The following is an 18,899-nucleotide window of genomic DNA, read 5'->3' on the forward strand; positions in this document are numbered from 1 at the left end:
TCAATCATTGGCTTACAAAACATTTATCTTTTCCACTCGATTCAAACACATATATTCGCCGCTTGATATCGCGAGAGATAAGTTACAGATTTTAAGCATGATATAATGGGAAACCAGTTGAACCAATGGTCCAAGACAAAACCTTCAAAAAACACACAATAAGTATAAAAGTATACGGGTATAATAAAACACACCGGTTTTCACATTCATTCTGAACCGTAAGAAACAGGCCGAAAGTAACAGAACTGAAAATATACAGGCCTAATATTACTTTTAGCCCAAAAAATACAAGCAAATAGTGCGACAAATTTGCAACTTTTCAAAAATAGATGAACGTTAGTTACTACAAATGGACCTTACCATTCCACCAAAAAAGTTAATCTACAGTTTTGAATCAAGTTTCAGTTTGTTTTGATCATTTGTCACGTCGTAATTCATCGTAGGTTGAATCCGATTCGTTATTAACCCCGTGTCTGTTATCATAAATATTAGTTGGATTGCTGCCGCTTGCAAATTGATTGTGGACTTCCACATGTTGAGATAGTTGCAAAACGTCGTAACTGACTTCATCCAATTGATTCTGATCGTATTTTCGAACGTGAGATTTTTGTCCATTGTCGTGAACCTTTGTTGATTGTTTCGACTTTCTAACCTGAGCATAGACATCGCTGCTTTCCGCTACTGGCTGTGCAACATCGTCAACAATTACGTTTTCGTGTCGTGGTTCTAGGATTGCGTGGTAATGGTTGACGTCATTGTCTTGATGACGTGAAGACGGTTGTATTGAATGGTTGGCGAAACTGTTTTCTTCGATTTGAGGCATATTGTACATTTCTTCGGGTTCAAATTCGTCACCTGTTTGAGTTTAGTTTAGTTAAGTTTTTTTTTCGCTTGGTGAAAGACAACTTAGCGATACTATGTTACTTAACAATCACCAAGCCCTAAATAGCTGCGCAACCTTGAAACGGTATGAAGCGCAAAGAAGTGGAGGGCACAATCTTGACTACACGCGCTGCTACACCGTGCTAAAAAACGTTATGCAAAGACAGAGTTCACCAGAGAGTGATTTTAAGTTTAACACACATGTCTTGTATTGAATCATTTTGCGCTACTAAACAGGATAATTACGCTTTAAAACGTATAATACTGTAGTACTCGATGTAAGAAGTAACACATGATTTAAAAGTTTTTACAAATTAGGAGAAATTAAGCATTGTAAGAATTTTACAAAATACGAACAAGTTACAGTAATTGTTACAACTTCCATATATTATTTTCCTACCCCTTGCGTTGTATTCAATCACTACTGCTTCGTTCACCGCTTGGTTTCTCCTGCGAAAATGTAAAGTTACTTCCTTACGTTAAGAAAATGGATGTAGAGCACAAGCTTATTATCATTGGTAAGAAATTTATCAATTTAATAACGATTTGAAATTTTATCTTAAAAAGTTGCCGTTGTTAAGAAGTGCTTATTTAAGTGGTTACCTTCTTTTCTTCCAAGACGTAACAAAGACAATGACGATGCAGATTATGACTAATATGACGCATCCGGCTACTGTTAAAGCAATGATGGTTGTGTTGAATTTCGGTGGATCAATGATGGTTGTGTTGAATTTTGGTGGATCAATGATGGTTGTGTTGAATTTCGGTGGATCTGCAAGGCCTGGAAAGAAACATTGCAGCCCAATTGTTTTTGTGTTGAAATCATTTTTAAAACCCAATCTTCACAACCAGACACTGCTCACCTGCCACCGTTTTCTCACAAATGTATCTCGCATTGTGATTTGTACATGGTACATCCCACCATCGATAAGATGTTAACTTTATGGTTCGTCTATGCAAACCCATTGTTATGCAATTATCATTTCCGCGGAGATTGTTTGGTTGATTTTCTCCCCAAACACTCGATGGAACAGAAACTTCGCTTCCATCATTCCACTGAAACTTGGTTGTGTTTCCGATTCTCTTCGCACCAATGTACAGCGAAAAGGGTTTGTCTGGGTTTAACAAAATGTAAAACGTATTTTTTGCATGCTTCCAATGTATGAGTACTGGTTTAAGAAAAACACAGGATCCTTTAACCCGAAAATGAAGGTACATAAAAAATAACTATGCTATTATCGTGGTACATGTATGATGTCCAATATCGTCTAATGATAGCGAGAAAGGCTTATCTAGATTCAACAACTTGTACAATTTTTTATACATGCCCGCATCGAAAACGCACTGATTAATGTGAAAAATACGAAACGCCATTATCGTGGCCTATGTGAGATATTGATATTAGCTTACGATGGCATAAAACACGAAAACGAATATATCGTTTCTGATTAAGAAAAGATAATTGAATTTATGGTTAAATTTTCACTAAACAACATCAAACTATAGTTCACAATTATCACCTGTCACGTTTATATATGTCTTCAAAAACTCAAATACTGCCGTAGTTTTGACGTTAGCTACTTCGGCTTGCAAAGCAAAACATCCCTTCTCTGCTTCAGCATATGAAGTGACTGGAGTCATTTCGATGGAGTATTGAAATCCATTGAAGTTATGCCAAGTTCTTCCTTAAGTAAACACAAGATATTTATCGGAACAAAAACCTCCGTGTTTGCCTTTCACGAAAATCTTGTTTACATAAAAAAATAACAACACTTTTACATTCCATAGCAATCTTGTGTAAAAGGCAACGTCCATTTAACTAAGACAAAAAGTTAAACTTGGGTGTCTGAAAGTTAAACTTATAAAGTGTAGTCAAGATATTTCCAGTCTGTTCAGGAAAGTAAATCCTTTTCTTTAACGCAGCAACGAAGACACGGAAATTATATTGACATGACGTCATGTCACTTTCGTTTCTTATGTTTTGTATCAATCACGCTAATTGTTCGTGAAAAGATGGAAACCGCGTATATATAGCTTTGCTCCGTGTTTGGAAATGCGTTCCTTATTTTAAACAAAGTATATTAACATTTCGAGACCAGTTTGTTAACTTCACATCAAGATAACAAAGGGTAGAGCTACTAACACCATAACGCACACGACACCCAAAGTCGATTAGGGGGCGCAAAGAGCTGAATTTTTTGTTTAACGGCTGTATATGGGTTTCCAATCACGCAGTATCACAAGGCCACCGTATTGATTTCAATGCGGCGTCTGTTGTGGCCCGGGAGCCTGACTACAGGAAAAGACTATTTCTTGAGTCATGGAATATTCAACGGGGCAACACAATGAACATCAAAACAGACGTGATGCTTTCAGCGTGCTACAGGCACCTGCTCAAAGATTAGAGGCCCAATCATTCGTTATCGCGCGGTGTTTTGGTTGCGTTGTGACGTGCTTGCGTTTCATTCTTTTTTCCTTTGTTTATCGTGCACTGTTCTAGTCGCATTCAGTGTTATTTACCCTGATGAAGACGACCTGTATAGGACGTCGAAACGTCGGAATAAAAATACTTTTGCCAGAAGAGCTCTATAGACTTGGTATATGGGTTGGGTTAGGAAAAAAGTTTTTTTTTACATTAGTAACTAATTTTTTGGGTTAGTTTTATTGAATTTTAAGTACTAATACCTTACCCAGACCCTAATAGCCCTAACCGTGAGCATTTTTGGAGATTTAACCAAATCGACTTTGGATGTCGTGTGTGTTTTGGTGTTAGTAGCTCTACCTCGACAAAGAGTGCAAATTTATTTTATACTTACCTTGTGTTGCATGGTTAACTGGTCCACGTTTGGACACGGTTGGACTGGTTGAATATGTAGATGGTAACGATAATGAAGTGGTTGGTTTGGTGGATCGTAACACAATTCGGATGGTTTTCTTTGTTGATGGTAACACGGTTAAAGGTAAAGCGATATTTTCGGTGGATGTGGTTGGTTTGCTAGCCGTTGAGACGGTGGTTGATGACAATAAGGCCGTTGCTGCGACAAAACAAAATACTATGATAGCTTTACACGATTAAAATCATGTTTTTTTTGTAATTTAACTGTGGACTGTTATATATTTTCGGGAAAGTCATATTTCAAGAAACTAGTTAATACGTTTTTTGTGTCGATAGATCAAAGCAGTGTGCCCTTTCTGCTTCTTAGGATCTATTGGCCTGATGTGACGAGTTGTTATTTTTTGAATTTTTAAACTCTTTACTTGGGTGTGAATTATAAATAAATAATATATTGTCCTTCCCTAAAATCTTCTCATTTCCGTTTGAATGAGATATTGATAATGATTTTCAAGTGAAAATTACACTACTAAAAATCAAATAATTAATGACTTTATGTTTAGAGAGATAAGAACTGTCGCTATAAAGTCAGTTCAGTCATTTAAAAATAGACAGCTGACTGTGTAATTCCAATTATTGAGGAACTCATTTTTTGCGTCACCAATTACAACCCCGTAATGTCTACCTGCTATTTTTTCACAAATGTATCTCGCGCTGTGTCTTGTACATCGCACTGCATAAAATTTGTAAGATTTTGTTCGGATCGAGTTGTCACGATGACCCATGGTCATGCATCTGTCGTAAACGTTATTTGATTGTCCTTTTCTCCACATAGCCTTTGGAACAGCAACTTCGCTTCCATCTGTCCATTTAAATCTCCCGTTGTCTTTAAGAATTCTCGCACCGATAAAAAGTGAATTAGGGCAATCTGATGAAAGCAAAAGAAGTAACGAGTTGTCTATGAGGTTTTTGCTACCTCTGTGATAATAAAGTATAAATTGTGTGTCCTCGTATTATCTGTGCGTCATCAACTATCTGTTGTTTGTAAATGTAAGTTTTTCACTTAAAATTAAGGCACGTTTGATTATGAGTAAAAACTACATTTTGAGTTACAGTTTGCTAACCAAACATAAGCTTTCATTGAAACAATCAAATAAATAATCACCTGTCAAATTGATTTGTTTCTTCAAAAAGTTAAAAATGTCCTTGATTTTGACGTTAGCTACATTAGCTTGCAACATGGAACAATTCCCCTCTGCTTCAGCAAATGAATTGACTGGAGTCATTTCGATGGAATATTGAAATCCATTGAATTCATGCCAAGTCCGACCATCAACAGAAACAGATAAACACAGCAGACACAACAAAAATAACAACGCCATGCTTGTTTAAATAATCTCAGCTTCTTCAGAACAAACTGCACACATAATGCCTTCTAAAAACGCAACACATTATTACTAAGTAAATGGTTTTGTGTTTGAAAACTTTACAAAAACTATGAAACGGACTTTTTCTCACGTTTTCTAGCAAATAACTAAACCCTAAGTAGGCTTTGCTTGCAAATAATATTATTTGAGTTATAGATTGATTTCTTTTTATACTTGCTTGTGTTGTGCGCAAAACCCTTTAGATGCCTGATACTAAAAAGAGCACAAACAGTGGACTGACCGCGTTCTCCATGCACACTTAAACTGAAACAAGGAAATTTTATAGAGATGACGTCAAGGCACTTCTTTCCTTAGTATCAAGTGAAATGATTTGATTGTTCGTGAAAGGAAAGTGAAATCAAGTTTACAGCTTCATTTAATTTGTTTAATGTCAAGCTGGCGCATTTTCTTTTCGGTCTTGAATTGTGATTGCTATTTGGGAGCTTTAATTTTTTCTCGAAGTAACAATACTATCTATTGTGCGAAATGGATCTTCCAATTTTGAACTATTTTTAAGGTATGATATAAGTCTTGCAAATCGCCATGAAATCATGTTTGTTTGTTTTTTGGTAAAATTATTGTCCCACTAGCTCTTTAACTACAGTAAACGAAAAACAATCGACCAACTGACGCTTTTCCTCATGCACATATACAATAACACGGAAGTTTCATTAGAATGACGTCTTTCACATCTTGTCATCACGTGGAGAAAATTGATTGCTGTTTGGCAAGGGTAAAATCAATTTTGTTTTGCTTACATATATGATCCTATATATATCATCAAACCTGTATGTCGTGTAAGAATCGCAGAACGTGAACAAAAACTTTTAATACGTCCTTAATAACAACATACAAGTAAATTCAAACACTACAGGTATTTTAAATTCCAATCTTAGTTAAACAGCAAATTATTTTAGGTTCAAATACCAGAAAGAACGTGTCGCTTCTGTTTATTCATCGACTATCTAAAATGAAAGTTATACGTTGAATGTCTTAAGTATGCATATTTGTCTCAATATCAACATCTTGCTTAAATGCAAAAACTTTGAAAGCAGTTTCTGACATCTGGCACGTACCAAAAGTGTTTATTATTACATACATTTGTTTGTTTGTTACTTTGTTCTTATTGATGCTGGCCGCTAACACGAATTTATACTCTCATGATGTACAACACTTCGAACAGTTAATGTGCCAAGATATTGACCAACCATGAGATCAATTAGATCGGGGCCATTAATTTCAACGGCGGGAAACAAACGCCTGCATGCCCGCCACTTTTAGTGTGCTGGGAATAGCTTACGTTTTTTAATAGGCCGATGCCCAATTCTGTTACAGAATGACATATTCAAGTTGTTATAGTTGTTGTGATCTAGTGGATATTAGTGCGGTGTTATTGACAAAAGTTGGTTTCTATGCTACCTTCAACCGTTCAAAAAATCAAACAAAATTTACAATCATATTTACATTTTAAACTGGAAGAAAAGGCCATTTGCAGTAACATATAAACAAAGCTATTGCAAAAAAGTTGAACTGTTTCGCAAAATGCTGTATCTAAACTTAATTAGGATCAATTGTTATGTAATCAGGACGTCGATCTTGGCTGACGCAATAGGGATTGACGTCATCAGTTTGTGATTGTGACGTGGTAGGCTGTACGGAGTTGTTGACGTAGGTTGGTGGGTTGTTGTCTGTTTCTTTGTTTAGTTGAATTGCCTCTGTTTAAAACAATTTTGCAATTAATAGTATTTGATACCTGAATAAAACATTGCGTTTACATGTAAGATGGAAAAACAAACTGATAGAGAAAAAGAAATAATGGTCGTAATGGGATTAATCCAAACATTAGGAACAGATTGTAAAATACACTTGTTCAATTAAAAATATGCAATCAGGACCTTGTTCATGGTTGACGCAATAAGGACTGATGTCATAAGCTTGTTGCTGTTCGATTGAAACTTGTAAGGAATTGTTTGGTGGGTTCGTGTGTTTTTCTATGATCCGACGATTTTCGGCTTTCAAAACAAACGGAGTTTAAAAATACTTCGAACAAAGAATATCTCAATATAGTAACGTGTGACCAAAAACAAAAATCGATTCATATTTACATTGATTTCAAGCAGGGTTTGTGCAACCTTCAACACTAATGGGCAAAATACAATTACCAAAATTAGATCGCGAGCCACACCTTTACACAAATATGTGTTCACTACAGCACACGGACATACTGTGTTAACAGCAACCACTAAAATTTGCAAATGAGTCTAACCGCATGGTTGAGTCGCAGAATAAACCCAAGCGCATTAATCTGCCCAGATATAAATGGTTGTCAGCACAGCTTTGAAAGAGTTTAGTGGGCTTTACTGTAAATCTGGTTTAAACAAAATACTCACTCATGTTAACGTATTCGGGTTCATCTGTATTTCTTGCTGGCACCTCATTCCTACAAAACAATTAAATTCTGTTTGTAATCACGTTAATTGAAAAATACAGGTGTTTTAATGAGCCAAAGCCGGTAATTGTTTATTTTTGGTGTGCAACACACGTAACGCTCTCATTGCTTTCAGTTTGTACAACTTAAGAAGTAAGTCGGGTTGTCTGGGCTTGCGTTTTAATGCTATGATTGTACAAACATATGGAAACTTCATTCAGTTTTACTATATTAAGAAAATGGATGAAGACAAGCGTATTATATTAGCTAAGAACGTTCTGTATTCTAATCATGTTTTGAAATTTTATCTCTAAAAGTTGCAGTTGTTCAAAAAGAATATGCAGAAATGTTAAGTGGTTACCTTCTTTTCCTCCAAGCTGTAACAAAGACAATGACGATACAGATTATGACTAATATGACGCATCCGCCAACTGCTGAAGCAACGATGGCTGTGTTGACTTTCGGTGGATCTGCAAAGTCTGAAAAGAAACATTGGAGCTCAATCGTTTGCATGTTCAAATTATTGTCTAAACCCAATCAGCAAACAATGCTCACCTGCCATCGTTTTCTCACAAATGTATCTCGCATTGTGATTTGTGCATGGTACGTCATACCAACTATAAGATATTAATTTTGCGGGAAGTTTATGCAAACCCATTGTTACGCAATTATCATTTCCGTGGATATTATTAGGTTGTCTTTCACCCCAAACACTCGAAGGAACAGAAACATCGCTTCCATCATTCCACTGAAACTTGGTTGTGTTTCCGACTCTTTTCGCACCAATGTACAGCGAGAAAGGCTTATCTAAGTTAAACAAAAAAGTAAAATGTTCTTTAAATGGTCCAATACTTACTTACGTACGTAGTATTGTGAGGAAACGAAATGCTTTTGAAATGTTGCACAAAACGACATTTCACAATGCAATAATTACCTGTCAAGTTTATATGCGACTTTAAAAACTCAGAGATTAACGTGGTTTTGACGTTAGCTACATTAGCTTGCAAAGCAGAACATCCCATCTCTGCTTCAGCATATGAAGTGACTGGAGTCATTTCGATGGAATAATGAAATCCATTGAAGTTATGCCAAGTTCTTCCTTTTGAAAAAAATAAATAAACACAAGATATATATCACAGCAAAAACCTCCATGTTTGCCTTTCACAAAAATCGTGTTTACATAAAAATAAATAACAACTCTTTTTCAACCTGAGGTTATTTTGTGTAAAAGGCAACGTCCATTTAACTAAGACAAAAAGTTAAAAATTTGAGTATGTGAAAGTTAAACTTACAAAGTGTAGTGAAAACGTTTTTAGTCTGTTTGGGAAAGTGCATGCGTTTCAGACACAAAGCAACGAAGACACGGAAATTATATTGACATGACGTCATGTTACTTTCGCTTCTTATATTTTGCATCAATCACGCTAACTGTGCGTGAAAACATGAAAACCGCGTTGTATGGAAATGCGTGTCCTTATTTTAAACAAAATATTAACATTTCGAGAACAGTTGCTAATTTCACTTTAAGTCAATTTCTCTACATAAAGTGCCAATGTATTTTATACTTACCTTGTGTTGCATGGATAACTGGCCCACGTTTGTAAATAATGGTTACAGTGGAAACGGTTAGACTGGTTAAATCTGTAGATGGTAACGATAAAGTAGTGGAAAATTGTACGGTGTTATTGATAAAAGTTTGTGCCCTTCAAAAGACCTCACCATTTCAAAAACAAATAAATTTCACAAACATATTTACATTTTAAACCTGAATAAAGGGCCATTTCAGTAACATATAAACAAAGCTATTGCCATAAAATGAAAACAGTGTCGCAATGTGCTGTATCTAAAATTAATTAGGATCTATTGTTATGTAATCAGGACGTCGATCTAAACCCAATCTGCACAACCAAACACTGCTCACCTGCAACAGTTTTCTCACAAATGTATCTCGCACTGTGATTTGTGCATGGTACATCCCACCATCGATAAGATGTGAATTTTACGGGATATTTATGAAAACCCATTGTTATGCAATTATCATTTCCTTGGAGATTATTAGGTTGTCTTTCTCCCCAAACACTCGAAGGAACAGAAACATCGCTTCCATCATTCCACTGAAACTTGGTTGTGTTTCCGATTCTCTTCGCGCCAATGTACAGCGAAAAGGGCTTATCTGGATTTAACAAAAAGTAAAACGTATTTTTTTGCATGCTTCCGATGTATGAGTACTAGTTTGAGAAAAAACAGGATCCTTTAACTCAAAAATAAAGGTACATATAAAAATAATTATGCTATTATCGTGGTACATTAATGATGTCCAATATCGTCTAATGATAGCGAGAAAGGCTTATCTAGATTCAACAACTTGTACAATTTTTTATACATGCCCGCATCGAAAACGCACTGATTAATGTGAAAAATATGAAACGTTATTATTGTGGATCGCCTATGTGAGATATTGATATTAGTTCATGATGGCATAAAAACGAAAACGAATATAGCGTTTCCGATTAAGAAAAGATAATTGAATTTATGGTTCAATTTTTACTAAACAACATCAAACTATAGTTCACAATTATCACCTGTCAAGTTAATATATGTCTTCAAAAACTCAAATATTGCCGTAGTTTTGACGTTAGCTACTTCGGCTTGCAATGCAGAACATCCCATTTCAGCTTCAGCATATGAAGTGACTGGAGTCATTTCGATGGAATATTGAAATCCATTGAAGTTATGCCAAGTTCTTCCTTTTGAAACAAATAGCACAAGATATATATCACAGCAAAAACCTCCATGTTTGCCTTTCACGAAAATCTTGTTTACATAAAAAAATAGCAACACTTTTACAGCCCATGGCAATCTTGTGTAAAAGGCAACGTCCATTTAACTAAGACACAAAGTTTAATCTTGAAGATATTTCCAGTCTGTTCAGGAAAGTACTTCCTTTTCTTTAACGCAGCAACGAAGACACGGAAATTATTGGCATGACGTCATGTAACTTTCGTTTCTTATATTTTGCATCAATCACGCTAACTGTGCGTGAAAAGATGAAAACCGCGTTTATACAGCTTTGCTCCGTGTTTGGAAATGCGTGTCCGTATTTTAAACAAAATATTAACATTTCGAGAACAGTTGCTAATTTCACTTTAAGTCAATTTCGCTACTAACAGTGCAAATGTATTTTATACTTACCTTGTGTTGCATGGATAACTGGCCCACGTTTGTAAATAATGGTTACAGTGGAAACGGTTAGACTGGTTAAATCTGTAGATGGTAACGATAAAGTAGTGGAAAATTGTACGGTGTTATTGATAAAAGTTTGTGCCCTTCAAAAGACCTCACCATTTCAAAAACAAATAAATTTCACAAACATATTTACATTTTAAACCTGAATAAAGGGCCATTTCAGTAACATATAAACAAAGCTATTGCCATAAAATGAAAACAGTGTCGCAATGTGCTGTATCTAAAATTAATTAGGATCTATTGTTATGTAATCAGGACGTCGATCTAAACCCAATCTGCACAACCAAACACTGCTCACCTGCAACAGTTTTCTCACAAATGTATCTCGCACTGTGATTTGTGCATGGTACATCCCACCATCGATAAGATGTGAATTTTACGGGATATTTATGAAAACCCATTGTTATGCAATTATCATTTCCTTGGAGATTATTAGGTTGTCTTTCTCCCCAAACACTCGAAGGAACAGAAACATCGCTTCCATCATTCCACTGAAACTTGGTTGTGTTTCCGATTCTCTTCGCGCCAATGTACAGCGAAAAGGGCTTATCTGGATTTAACAAAAAGTAAAACGTATTTTTTTGCATGCTTCCGATGTATGAGTACTAGTTTGAGAAAAAACAGGATCCTTTAACTCAAAAATAAAGGTACATATAAAAATAATTATGCTATTATCGTGGTACATTAATGATGTCCAATATCGTCTAATGATAGCGAGAAAGGCTTATCTAGATTCAACAACTTGTACAATTTTTTATACATGCCCGCATCGAAAACGCACTGATTAATGTGAAAAATATGAAACGTTATTATTGTGGATCGCCTATGTGAGATATTGATATTAGTTCATGATGGCATAAAAACGAAAACGAATATAGCGTTTCCGATTAAGAAAAGATAATTGAATTTATGGTTCAATTTTTACTAAACAACATCAAACTATAGTTCACAATTATCACCTGTCAAGTTAATATATGTCTTCAAAAACTCAAATATTGCCGTAGTTTTGACGTTAGCTACTTCGGCTTGCAATGCAGAACATCCCATTTCAGCTTCAGCATATGAAGTGACTGGAGTCATTTCGATGGAATATTGAAATCCATTGAAGTTATGCCAAGTTCTTCCTTTTGAAACAAATAGCACAAGATATATATCACAGCAAAAACCTCCATGTTTGCCTTTCACGAAAATCTTGTTTACATAAAAAAATAGCAACACTTTTACAGCCCATGGCAATCTTGTGTAAAAGGCAACGTCCATTTAACTAAGACACAAAGTTTAATCTTGAAGATATTTCCAGTCTGTTCAGGAAAGTACTTCCTTTTCTTTAACGCAGCAACGAAGACACGGAAATTATTGGCATGACGTCATGTAACTTTCGTTTCTTATATTTTGCATCAATCACGCTAACTGTGCGTGAAAAGATGAAAACCGCGTTTATACAGCTTTGCTCCGTGTTTGGAAATGCGTGTCCGTATTTTAAACAAAGTAATAACATTTCGAGAACAGTTGCTAATTTCACTTTAAGTCAATTTCTCTACTAAAAGTGCAAATGTATTTTATACTTACCTTGTGTTGCATGGATAACTGGACCACGTTTGGAAATAATGGTTATAGTGGAAACGGTTAGACTGGTTAAATCTGTAGATGGTAACGATAAAGTAGTGGTTGGTTTGGTGGATCGTAAAACAGTTCGGATGGTTGACTTTGTTTCTGGTAAAAAAAACGGTTAATGCTGTATGTTCGGTAGATGTGGTTAGTTTGGGAGACGGCAACACCGTTGAGACGGTGGTTGATGTCAATATGGTCGTGGCGCGACAAAACAAATTACTATGATACTTTTTACACATTTCAAAGTCATGTTATTTGTAGTTTAACTGTGGCCTGTTATAGATTTTCGGGAGAGTCATATTTCAAGGTACTAGTTAATACGTTTTTAGTGTCGATAGATCACAGCAGTGTGCACTGCCTGCTTCTTATGATCTATTGGCTTGATATGACGAATTGTTAGTTTTTGAAAAAAAAAATAATATTTGATTTGGCATGAATTAAAAATAAACTACATATTGCCCTTCAGTATAATCTTTTCATTTCTGTTTTTATGAGATATTGGTAGTTTTCTTACATGCGAAAATTGCTCATTTGAAAGTCAAAGAATGAATAACTTTATGTTTTATGGAGATGAGAACTGTCGCTATAAAGTCAGATCAGTCATTCGAAATAAGACTGCGGACTGTGTAATTCCAATTATCAAGTACGATCTTTTTTTCGTCACCGGGTAGTGCCTACCTGCTATTTTTTCACAAATGTATCTCGCGCTGTGTCTTGTACATCGTACTTCATAAAAATTGTAAGATCTTATTCGAATAGATTCGTAATGATGACCCATGGTCATGCATCTTTCGTAGATGTTTTTTGATTGTCCTTTTTTCCACATACTGCTTGGAACTGCAACTTCGCTTCCATCATTCCATTGAAATCTCCCGTTGTCTTTTAGTATTCTCGCACCGATATAAAGCGAATTAGGGAAATCTGATGAAAGCAAAACAAGTGACGAGTTGTCTATGAGGTATTTGCCACCTCGGTGATAATAAAGTATGAATTTTGTGTCCTCGTATTATCGGTGCGTCAAAACTATCCGTTGTTTTCATACGAAATTTTTCATTTACAAATTAAGGCACGTTTGGCTATGGGTAAAAACTACCATTTGAGTTACAGTTTGCTAACCAAACACAAGCTTTCATTTTAGAGGCATGAAACAATCTAATAAATTATCACCTGTCAAGTTGATATGTGTTTTCAAAAAGTTAAAAATGGCCTCATTTTTGACGTTGGCTACATTAGCTTGCAGCAGGGAACAATTTCCCTCTGCTTCAGCATATGAATTGACTGGAGACATTTCGATGGAATATTGAGATCCATTGAATTCATGCCAAGTTCGTGCTTCAGTAGAAGCAGATAAACACAGCAGACACAACAAAAGTAACAACGCCATGTTTGTTTAAACAATTCTAGCTTCTTCAACACAAACTCCACACATAATGCCTTTTAACAACGCAACACATTCTTTACTAAGTAAATGGTTTTGTGTTTGTAAACTTTACAAAACCTATGAAACGGACTTTTTCTCACGTTTTCTGACAAATAAATAAACTTTAAGTAGGCCTTGCTCACAAAAACCCTTACATAAATTCGTGATACTACGAATAACACAAACAACAGACTGGCTGCTTTCTCCTTGCACACTTAAACTGATACAAGGAAATTGTATAGAGATGACGTCAAAGCACTTTTTTTCTTGATATCAAGAGAAATGATTTGATTGTTCGTGAAAGGAAAGTGAAATCAAGTTTACAGCTTCATTTAATTTGTTTAATGTCAAGCTGGTGCATTTTCTTTTCGGTCTTGAATTGTGGTTGCTATTTGGGAGTTTTAATTATTTTTCGAAGTAACAATTTTATCTATTGTGCGACATGGATATTAGAATTTTGATTTATTTTTCAGGTATGATTTAAATCTTGTAAATTGCCACGAAATAATGTTGGTTTTGTTTTTGTTAAATGTATTGCCTGACTAGCTATTTGACTGCAGTAAAAAACTATTGTCCAACTGACGCTTTTCCTCATGCTCATATACAATAACACGGAAGTTTCATTAGGATGACGTCATCTTACTTTAACATCTTGTCATCACGTGGAGAGAATTGATTGTTTTTGTCAAGAGTAAAATCGATTCTGTATGCTTACCTAGAACGTGAACAAAAACTTTTAATACGTCCGTAACAACTACATAACATATACAATACTATGATATTAACCATATGATCATTTGGTTCGGGGCTGTTAATTTTAACGGCGGGAAACAAACGCCTGCATGCCCGCCACTTTTTGTGTGCTGGGAATAGTTTACGTTTTTTGATAGGCCGATGCCCAATTCTGTTGCAGAATGACATATTCAAGTTGTTATAGTTGTTGTGATCTAGTGGATATTAGTGCGGTGTTATTGACAAAAGTTGTTTTCTATGCTACCTTCAACCGTTCAAAAAGCAAACAAAATTTACAATCATATTTACACTTTAAACTGGAAGAAAAGGCCATTTGCAGTAACACATAAACAAAGCTATAGCAAAAAATTGAACAGTGTCGCAATGTACTGTATCCAAAATTAATTGGGATCAAATGTTATGTAATCAGGACGTCGATCTTGGCTGACACAATAGGGATTGACGGCATCAGCTTGTAATTGTGATGTGGTTGGCTGCACAGAGTTGTTGACATAGGTTGGTGGGTTGTTGTGTATTTCTTCACTTAGTTGAATTCCATCTGTTTAAAACAATTCTGCAATCAATAGTATTTTATACCTGAATAAAAAAGATTACATGTAAGGTGGTAAACAAACTGATAGAGAAAAAGAAATAACGGTCGTATTGGGACTTATCTAAACATTTCTAAATAGGGACAAATTGTAAAATACACTTGATCAATTAAAAATATGCATTGGGGACCTTGTTCATAGTTGATGCAATAAGGACTGATGTCATCAGCTTGTTGCTGTTCCACTGAAACTTGTAAGGAATTGTTTGGTGGGTTCGTGTGAATTTCTATGATCCGACGATTTTCAGCTTTTAAAACAAACGCAGTTTAAAACACTTCGACGAAAGAATGTCTCAATATAGTAACGTTTAACCAAAAACTAAAAGCGGTTCATATTTGCATTGATTTCAAGCAGGAGTTGTGCAACTTTCAACACTGATGGGCAAAATGCAATTACCAAAACTAGATCGCGAGCCACACCTTTACACAAATATGTGTTCACTACAGCACACGGACATACTGTGTTAACAACAACCAGTAATATTTGCAAGTGAGTCCAACCGCATGGTTGAGTCGCAGAATAAACCCAGACGCAATAGTCCGGTAAGAAAAAATATTGAATTGTTCTAGGGACCACTTTAGTGGACACACTTCATTTGAAATCAAAACGTATCCGAGGATCACTTCATTAAACAGGCGCATTAGATCTGCGGGCCGAATCCGTTTTGCACACCCCCAATATGGAAAAAATTTGCAACTTGGTTTTGTTTTCGTTTTACTTTACTGTGTAATTCTGGTTTAAACAAGAGCACTCACTCATGTTAACGTATTCAGGTTCATCTGTATTTCTTGCTGACATCTCACTCCTACAAAACAAAAAATCTAGTTTAATCACATAATTAAATGGCACATGGTGTTTTAATGAGCCCAACATTTATGCTAAACTAAGATTATGCTTCCAACATATAAAAACTTCAATCAGATTAACTTTTGCTGAACATTTGTACATCATGGATAGGTTTGCAGTCGTATACAGTGGATCTTACCTCTTTTTGCGTTTCCACCAAGTCATAATGACTATGCAGATTATGAAAACCAAGCTTCCGCATATTGTTGAAGATATGATGGTGATGTTCATGTTAACCTTTGCTCCAACTGTAGAACCTAAACACGTTTTTCACCATAAAAATTATGCCCTTTTTTAAAATACAAAAGATTTATTATTATCAGGAGCAAAAACATATTTTCATTAAAAGCTATTTGCAGGATAAAAATCTGTGAAATGTTTTTTTGCACTTAGTGCTAAGAGGAATTAACCTAAAAACCTGAGATTGTTAAAACGTATTGAAGGTAAGTATTAAAACTTTTGGAGTAAGTATAACTTAACCATGTTAAGCATTTTGTCAATGACGCAAATCCGGCTTCCTCGTCTGCAAAATTTTATGAACAATGTCTTATTATAAGTTTGGAACCCTTAGTTTAAAATCTCGACATGATTAATATGCCAGGTTAAGTATTAGACCATGCGAAAAAAACGAAAAAAACACATCTTTTTTGTAAATGGAAAGTATACGTTTCTCTCACGTAATGTTTACAATGGTCTCTTGAGCTACCAAACAACATAAGTGTCATGATCCAATACATTGCATTGTTTACCAGATCAACATTCTGGATTTCTCCACATTAAACGTCACCTGAAAGTGTGTTGTGGATTACAAGATCTGACTCGGTGGTTGGGACTGACTCCGTGACTTTAATAGTTGCCTTGGGTGTGGTGGTTTGTTTGCGTGTGGTCTTAGTTGGTTTGGTTGTTTTGGTTGTGGTGGTTGGTTTAGTTTTGGTGATTGGTTTAGTGGTGGTGGTTGGTTTGGTTGTGGTGGTTGTTTTGGTTGTGGTGGTTGGTTTAGTTTTGGTGATTGGTTTAGTGATGGTGGTTGGTTTGGTTGTGCTGTTTGGTTTGGTGGTGGTGGTTGGGGTGGTTGGTTTGGTTGTGGTCGTTGTTGGAGTGGTCGTTTTGGTTGTGGTGGTTGGTTTAGTTGTGGTGGTTGGTTTAGTCGCGGTGGTTGGTTTAGGTTTGTCTCCGGGAGTAGTTCTTGTTTTCGTGGTGGTTTCTTGAACGACAAAATATTCTTATTTTAGTTTTTCTCACGGAAATATTATAATGAGCATATTTAATTACTTTACTCGAAATTTACTTCAGATAAATACAATGAGGTTAAAATAGTGTAAAATACATTCCTTAACAACTGTTATATAGATTTTCTGCTTAATATCATCTTACTTGTCTTCCAAGCTCCACATAACTACTTAAGGATTTAATGCCCTGGTGTGTATACTTTGCAACAAGAACCGACCAACTTCAAAAATTGTGCATGCGTTTAGATGCTGAATGGCAGTGAACGTTAAAATGTTTCAATGTATGTTTAATGTATCGTGACCGTCTCTAGGTAACATAAACCTTAAAATAAATGCGTTCTTCGCCCATTCCAGGTAAATTATTGGTCTATTCAGGTCCGGACTAGCGAAGGTTTCCAGCATGTCTATATAACTTTAGATTCTCCAGATCATAGTACTTACAAAAGCAACATTTTAATAATTGAAACTTGTTTTTACTTTTAACCGAGTTTTCTCACCGGTTTTCTTCTCACAAATATATCTCGAATATCCTGTACATTTTACGTCATACAATTTGTAAGATGAGACAAGAAGCAAAGCCCAACCCATTGTGGCGCAATCTTCTTTTCCACCATAATTATTTGGCTGCCTAGCTCCCCACAACTTTTTATAAACTCCAACATCATTTCCATCATTCCACTGAAACTTTGTTGTACCTTTGATTCTTCTCGCACCAATGTAAAGAGAGTGGGGATAATCTTAAAAAAGTGAAATTCTTTATTTGTTTTTTGCAGTAAGTTTGATAATTATATTCTTGTAACTTTTGAGTACATTATCAAAACACATGTAATACTCTATTTCACGGAGTTTTCTAGATGATTTATCTTCAAACGGTTTGATCACATCGTGCAAGGATTTAGGTTTGTAATGTTGTTGCATAAAAACCACCTGAATTGTTGTTAAGGTCGCGCATACGGTTTCACTTAATGACAAAATAAGACGTTAAGGGTGAAAATGGAAAATAAGTTAAAAGGACACAATTCTATTGACGATTCAAAATGCGTGCGAAATTATCACCTGTCAAGTTGATATGTGACTTCAAAAACTCAAAGATTTCCATAGTTTTGACGTTTGCTACAATAGCTTGCAGCGCGGAACAATTCCTCTCTGCTTCAGCATATGAATTGACTGGAGTCATTTCGATGGAATATTGAAATCCATTGTAGTCATGCCAAGTTCTCCCGTCAGCAAAAACAGATAAACACAATATAAACAACAAAGCTAACAACTTCATCATTGTTTAGGCGCCAAAAAGCTACGATTTTTATATCTCTGAATGCATAAACAGCCTTATTGGCAGTTTATATTTCCTTGAGTACTACTTGATATTATTCGAAAAAACAAAGTAAAGTGAAAACATAAATCATAACTACACGGAAAGTTAATTCGTTTTATTGCTTTAAAGTGAGTGATTGAAACATATACAAAACGTTACTAAACAATCTTCCTGAAAGGTTTATTTTGACTGAGATATGTAATTCAAAAAACAAATCCTAACTACGTCTCGATAGAACGGTGGTTGTCCAATAAAATATTTTGCTGCATTTTGTTCTAAGGTTAGCCTGACTAACTACAACAAACGACCTAATGACGGA

The 18,899-nt window shown here is 35.4% G+C and overlaps 3 protein-coding genes across 3 annotated transcripts; all 3 read right to left on the minus strand.

The window, feature by feature from the left end:
* Nucleotides 1-374: 374 nt before the first annotated feature.
* On the minus strand, nucleotides 375-5,097 carry LOC145225218 (uncharacterized). Its single transcript, XM_080091903.1, has 6 exons — nucleotides 5,046-5,097; nucleotides 2,403-2,567; nucleotides 1,748-1,997; nucleotides 1,486-1,596; nucleotides 1,283-1,332; nucleotides 375-855 (listed from the first exon to the last, which is right to left on the minus strand). Exons 1-6 carry the CDS (start codon nucleotides 5,095-5,097, stop codon nucleotides 416-418), a joined length of 1,068 nt encoding a protein of 355 aa, XP_079948029.1. The 3' UTR covers nucleotides 375-415.
* A 1,602-nt stretch (nucleotides 5,098-6,699) lies between these two features.
* LOC145223734 (uncharacterized) lies at nucleotides 6,700-13,811 on the minus strand. Its single transcript, XM_080090126.1, has 7 exons — nucleotides 13,763-13,811; nucleotides 11,776-11,943; nucleotides 11,115-11,366; nucleotides 7,932-8,040; nucleotides 7,533-7,582; nucleotides 7,038-7,154; nucleotides 6,700-6,857 (listed from the first exon to the last, which is right to left on the minus strand). Exons 1-7 carry the CDS (start codon nucleotides 13,809-13,811, stop codon nucleotides 6,700-6,702), a joined length of 903 nt encoding a protein of 300 aa, XP_079946252.1.
* A 1,103-nt stretch (nucleotides 13,812-14,914) lies between these two features.
* LOC145223735 (uncharacterized) lies at nucleotides 14,915-18,442 on the minus strand. The gene is made up of 7 exons (XM_080090127.1): nucleotides 18,322-18,442; nucleotides 17,763-18,002; nucleotides 16,824-17,240; nucleotides 16,176-16,293; nucleotides 15,946-15,995; nucleotides 15,321-15,437; nucleotides 14,915-15,138 (listed from the first exon to the last, which is right to left on the minus strand). Exons 1-7 carry the CDS (start codon nucleotides 18,440-18,442, stop codon nucleotides 14,981-14,983), a joined length of 1,221 nt encoding a protein of 406 aa, XP_079946253.1. The 3' UTR covers nucleotides 14,915-14,980.
* Between the last annotated feature and the right edge of the window lie 457 nt (nucleotides 18,443-18,899).

The sequence above is a fragment of the Phallusia mammillata genome, chromosome 4 (assembly GCF_965637545.1).
Source record: "Phallusia mammillata chromosome 4, kaPhaMamm4.hap1.1, whole genome shotgun sequence".
Taxonomy (NCBI): domain Eukaryota; kingdom Metazoa; phylum Chordata; class Ascidiacea; order Phlebobranchia; family Ascidiidae; genus Phallusia; species Phallusia mammillata.